The 6,164-nt window shown below is 34.3% G+C and overlaps 2 protein-coding genes across 2 annotated transcripts in view; one reads left to right on the forward strand and one right to left on the reverse strand.

Moving 5' to 3' along the window:
• The window catches only part of AMPdeam (AMP deaminase), a 45,076-nt gene extending 43,639 nt beyond the window's left edge, over positions 1–1,437 (forward strand). Inside the window, 5 exon segments of the mRNA XM_018450602.1 lie at positions 43–169; positions 270–433; positions 522–816; positions 964–1,074; positions 1,249–1,437. Of these exon segments, the coding sequence (XP_018306104.1) occupies positions 43–169; positions 270–433; positions 522–816; positions 964–1,074; positions 1,249–1,419 (868 nt within the window). The 3' untranslated portion in view covers positions 1,420–1,437.
• Positions 1,438–3,103: 1,666 nt separating this feature from the next.
• Positions 3,104–5,710, reverse strand: Efr (ER GDP-fucose transporter). Its single transcript, XM_018450600.1, has 5 exons — positions 5,332–5,710; positions 4,841–5,057; positions 3,731–4,045; positions 3,498–3,649; positions 3,104–3,379 (listed from the first exon to the last, which is right to left on the reverse strand). Exons 1-5 carry the CDS (start codon positions 5,406–5,408, stop codon positions 3,133–3,135), a joined length of 1,008 nt encoding a protein of 335 aa, XP_018306102.1. The 5' UTR covers positions 5,409–5,710; the 3' UTR covers positions 3,104–3,132.
• Positions 5,711–6,164: the final 454 nt, after the last annotated feature.

A 6,164-nucleotide genomic window follows, 5' to 3' on the forward strand; every position in this document is an offset into this window, starting at 1 on the left:
TAGACTTGACGGATTTTTCACTGTTTGCACTTTATGTTACAGTGATATCTTTAAGTTGAACAAGCTTATGACGAACTTCCAAGAGATTATCAACAATATCTTTCTGCCACTCTTCGAAGTGACCAACGATCCCAATTCTCATCCGGAGCTGCATAAATTTCTCCAATACGTACGTTTTCTTATTTCATGTTATTTTTATTTCTAATCCGTTTTTGTTACTGTCATTATACTTTTCTAAATACTTTACATTCGCTATGTTATCATTACAGGTAATAGGCTTCGATTCCGTGGACGATGAAAGTAAGCCAGAAAATCCTCTCTTCGATAAGGACGTTTGTCCACCTGTAGAATGGGACGATATAGAGAACCCACCGTACGGATATTACCAGTACTACACTTACGCGAATATGACGGTTCTTAATCACTTTAGAGCGTATGTTGATTATCAAATTTTTCTATTCTATTTCGAGCAATTATCTCTTTATATATTCTGGATGAATACAATTCTGAGTTTTTTATAGAGAACAAGGTTTCAATACATTTGTCTTGAGACCTCATTGCGGTGAAGCAGGACCCATTCAACATCTCGTGTGTGGTTATATGATGGCGGAGAACATTTCGCATGGTTTACTGCTCAGAAAAGTTCCTGTGCTTCAATACTTATATTATCTAGCGCAAATTGGCATCGCGATGTCGCCGCTCAGTAACAATTCGCTTTTCCTTAATTATCATCGTAATCCACTTCCAGAATATCTTGCTAGAGGACTATGTATAAGCTTGTCTACAGATGATCCTCTCCAGTTTCACTTTACCAAGGTAAAGGAGAAATTATTATGTAGGCAATTTAATAATGTATAGAGTATCTTTTTTGTAATTTATAACATTCGTTAATATACATACATAAATAATTATTACTGTTTATTTAATACATCTCGTAGTCAATGTATGACGTATTCATTATAGGAACCCCTGATGGAAGAATATAGTATTGCTGCGCAAGTGTGGAAACTCAGTTCGTGTGACATGTGCGAGCTAGCACGCAATTCCGTTCTCATGAGTGGCTTTCCGCATAAAGTGAGTAATTCTTAATATCTGCTCCCCAGTTTTTTGTGTGCATAAAGGGCAACTATAAATCGGACTAATGCTTCTTCAAACTTTCGCCTTATTATAATGATACATTTCTTGATTCCATACACTTGCTTGGACGCGATGAAATTCCATGCGATTTAAGTGTGTTTTATTTTGCAGAGTAAGCAGTACTGGTTGGGACCTAATTATACAAAAGAGGGAGTCGCTGGTAACGATATTACTCGAACCAATGTACCAGACATACGAGTGGCCTATCGATATGAAACCTTAGTTGACGAACTGTCCAATATCTTCAAGGTCGTGGAGAAACCTGAGTCACTTCCATTTTAATAATCAATTATTTGGATTTTATTAAACCGATAGAAGTCGATTAAGGTGAAATAATGTTCAAAGATTGACGAATTATGATTATTCATATGATTTATTCTTGTGATTCCGAATCTTTTATGCTAACTACAAAATATTTTTTGAAATATTACGAGAATTCATAAGGAAATTTTCTTTTCTTATATAATTAATTAATTATTGATCTTTTTCTTTTCACACATCAAGAATATAAGTCGAAGCTGAAACTTCGAACAACATCGATCAAATTATATGTTAGATGAAGTATAATATCAAATCATCTAAAATACGTGTATCTTGTATCACAGATTTTCCAACGTGAGAATGTGCTTAAGATCGTTATCATGTGACAAAGGTACGCAATTCTATCTTGACTATGATTATAGATAGATGAAGGGCCAAATGCGATTTCGTGAGGCTATTACATTTCTATATTAAATTATAGAATCAGTTTCTAAATTGATACCGTAATTTATTATGGAAATCCGTATTTGTTGCTTAAACAAATTATGAACTTTACGTATGTATCGTTCAGCTTTCATCTTGCACCTTTTTTAAAGACTTCAATCGCAAGAGTAAATCAATCAGAAATTATACATATACGTTGACCAATTTAATAGTAGCTGTTAGAAGATATTTCTTCTATCATTGCAAGATCCGTAATATACATTAGTGTACGTATTGTAATACAAATTAGGCTAGAAACGAATATTACGTTTATTCACCTTGACATTAAGCTCGTGATAAAATAAATCCGTTTTTCATATCTCAGCCGTGTACGGCGATAGCGGTATCCCTTTCTTGGATTTTAGTTTTATTTTCTTACATTTTTGTACATTTATATCGTAATCGTGTATAACGTTTGTTTCGGCGAGCATTCAGATAGCTGGCTCGTATGCGGACAGTTAACTCGTGCCATTGTACATCCTTCTTTCCACAAATAAATAGTGTAAATAGGAAATTACTTTGATTAGATATAACTAAGATATTTTACGAGCTTTACATGCGTGCCAAGGTATGATGCAACGATATAAATATATTTCTCGTTATTTTAACTTCGTGGCTCTTTTTACTATTTTTTGTGTCTGCCATTTTCCGAGAAAACTTTCCGAACAACGAGCCTAAGAGATTTAAATTAAGCGATATACGATCATCTATAACACTTGAACACTGTGCCCTGAATATCGAATTTAAATTAAATTGTTACTAGATAGAAAGATATATATTTATTGTAAAAAATACATATACTATAAAACGGAAATATATACTTGCATCGTTAAAACAGAAATTACGAAGTTTTTGATCAAACTAACAATAGCCCAATTTTATACGCGAGCATTAATAAACTGATCCATCAAATACATATACATATATTTTATCAAAAGAGAAAGAATGCATTTCTTTTTTATTCATTAATTAATTATGAAAAATAGAACTGAGGTAGAGATTACATTTTGAGAAAATCACCCGCTATTATTTTACAAAAACATATATATAAGTTTATATACATATAACATGGACGAGCATTGATCGTTTTCACTACATATTCAAATCTATCATCACATCTATTAAAAAAATCTCCTTTACGTATTACTTTGTACATATTGAAATAACGCGACTACTACAAATACCTCGAATAATTCGTAGTCGATAGGAGATATGATTATTTGCCCTTGCCTTATTCTTAAAATTAATGAACTATTCCACTTTTTTCGTCTTAGGTACCCGCCGTAAGCTTTGTATAATCTTTGGTATCACTTCTGTAAAAATAATTGTGCCTACGAAGACTAGCAGCGTACCAATCCAGTGATATATAGTAAATGGATTCTTGAAATAGACTATAGAGAATAACAACGACAGGAATTTTCGCAGCGTTATTACCAAAGTAACCGTGAGAGAGCTGCATTCCGTGGTTAATACGAATACAGAGCTGATGCACATGTATCTGAAAGTACAGTTAAGGCGAATACTTTGAATACGTGATAGTATATTCGTCAGATATGTCGATATTACGTATATGCGCGTGTATGTAGTATAATATAGTTGCATTTAGAAAAGGATACTGCGTCAGAACATTTCCAATTAAATATATGATTAACGATGGCATGTATACACCGATCACAGGTAACCTTAATGGCTCAGATGCGAGTGCGAAGTTCCAGTGATCGTAAATATTAGGCGCTAGTGTTAGGAAGAACGGCAAGGGTAACAAGTGCTGTAAAAAAATTTTCGTTATATCGTCAATCAGTGTCAACGACGTTGATTGATATTTGACGCAGGAAGAAATAAGACTTACTGTATAGTACAAAGCCTCCCGCGCGTTTTTACCATACCGGCTGTGTAGTACCTCCTGATAAATACCCATTCTAGCAGAAACAAATAAAGCGATCGTGAGTAGAGATATGCCTAAAGCCCACCAGAAAAAATCGTCCCACGGTGTCGTGGCTACTTGCACTACATTTTTCTGCTGCAAGGACTTGATTTCCTTGCCACTAACAATTGTGCAGAGCGCTATTCCCGTAGTGATCATAAATACTGACAAATACTTGCTAAACATATACTTCTTGTTTAAAATAACAATCCCCATAATCATATTAGCTATAAGAGAACCCTGAAACAAAATACAACGTATCCTTATAGTACAGACTGCTATTTGTAACTCTCATAGCGTTTTCGAGTGGAGTGGATTTGAACCCAAACATTAATCCATGTTTGACCCGAAAGTATCATAATCTCGTCCAATCAGAAATCAAAGTAAAGCATGTGACGTCATTGATCCGACTCAAGTTAGATTCAAACCCATTCCATTCGAAAACGCTATCAGACAACATGTCTAAAATACATCTTTATGATGATGTCTTTAAGATGTCTTTTAGACATACATGTTGTCTAGGTGATTAATTAGGATCCACACAGCACAATTTCTTCAAGAGACGTCCTGAGAATGTCCTTTGGACTTTCAGAAAACGTAGGGATACTTTTAAAGTCGATATTCATAGTCTGTTATTATTTTAAAACTGCCTTAAGTAATGTTTTAAATATGTGATTGACTTATGACGTTTAAAGACAGTTTTAAATATAACAACTGATTATGAATATCAGCCTATGACGTCTGTGCTGTATGGGAATCAGGGCTGAGTAATCATTTAAAATGCCAAATATAAAATACTTAAAAAAATGTATTTAAAACGCAAAATGTTTTTCGAATCCACTTTATATGTAAAATGGATAAATAGATATTTTAAACAGTTTTCGAATACAGAATGGTTTTCCACCTTACATACATTTTAATATACATTTTTTTAAGTATTTTACATTTAGCATTTTAAATAGAATTACATTTTAAATGGCATTTTAAATGCAAAAATACCCAGCCCTGATGGGAATGAATCTATTTGCTACTTACAGCTCTAAATATCATGTGTAGCGGCATAGGAATATTAAAGTCAAACGCATAATTATTGCATACGTTGGCAATAAAAAACATTGTGACCAGGATAAAATAATCCTTTATGCCTATGTTTGGTTTAACAGTGCCACATTTGGACGTGAACAAGAATCCCTCGATGGATATAAAAAGGAACTGTGAGAACGTAATGAGATTCCCACTGCCAGGATCATCTCTGAAATCAGAGTGATCAAAAATAAAACTTCATTCAACTCGTGATGTAAGAAAATCTTACTTTCAACTCTCATTTGTTTTATCATGACATTCACTGTACGTAACAGTACTACTTCCTACTAAAGTATTACGGGCGCGATAAGTACTTTTTTTAAGTTGTACCGAATTACAGACACTAAATGAAAGAAACGATAAGTAAAAATTTTATTAGATAACATACAGTGTGCGCTGTTATGCAACACTTGGCCGGTTAGCCGAGTCATTGGTGTACTCACTTGACAAGCAGTTCCAGAAACACGACGTTAGTGCAGCAACCGAGGAAGACGCAGAACACTGCGATAGCCGCCCGCATCGTGTTCGCTCTGAATCTTATTCCTTTCCTTCCTCGACTTCCTTCCTCGTTGATTGATCTCTGGAGTCGCGGCCTAACCTATGAAGGTTACGAGTCGCGTGTTGGAGTCTCCAATGAGCGTCACGCAATCCATCGGCACACTAACCACTGCGACCTGCGTTGGCGGTCTACGTGAATTATCAGCGATGTAATAATACGATGTATCGCGCGGTCGGATTATGCGCGCGATACCACGTGCATATGTATACATATATCAGATATCATGAACGTCACTATGCCAGCTGTGCCTTAATACGTCAAGTTGCGTCAATTTTTGGAGCGCTCGGAGCATGCGTGGTGCAACCAGGTATTTGCTTCAGGTCGTCGCTTCTAGAGATGTAAAAAAACGATATTTTTGACTTCGGAGAAAAGTATCAAGTAAAAAACGGTATTTTTGACCAAATTACATAAAATTCATGAAAAAACGTTTAGAATTCGTGTTATAAATATGTAGAAGAAATTGAATTCATTTTTCTTGTTATTTCGATGCTATTTAATACTTTTGTCTTTATAATTTTATTGTTGTCTCACTAATTTAAATTTAGAATATGTATAATTACAATCACAGTATACAACATAAACAGTCAATTAGTCTAGTAAAGTACTATTTGTAATGACAGTATGGACCACTTACTTAACTTTTAAAATTGAAGTACATTATAAAATATCATTCAAATAATAGTGAAAGGTAAGGTATATTTATGACCACCGCCATTA

The sequence above is a fragment of the Mycetomoellerius zeteki genome, unplaced genomic scaffold (assembly GCF_001594055.1).
Source record: "Mycetomoellerius zeteki isolate Tzet28-1 unplaced genomic scaffold, Tzet1.0 scaffold288, whole genome shotgun sequence".
Taxonomy (NCBI): Eukaryota; Metazoa; Arthropoda; class Insecta; order Hymenoptera; family Formicidae; genus Mycetomoellerius; species Mycetomoellerius zeteki.

Excerpts from the sequence above, each read along its gene's own strand:
- Efr (XM_018450600.1), bottom strand. The coding sequence starts at position 5,408 with ATGCGGGCGGCTATCGCAGTGTTCTGCGTCTTCCTCGGTTGCTGCACT. Across the intron at positions 5,058-5,331 it reads TTTCTGGAACTGCTTGTCAA|AGATGATCCTGGCAGTGGGA; the intron begins GTGAGTACACCA and ends CTCTGATTTCAG. Across the intron at positions 3,650-3,730 it reads GGGAGGCTTTGTACTATACA|CACTTGTTACCCTTGCCGTT; the intron begins GTAAGTCTTATT and ends ATTTTTTTACAG.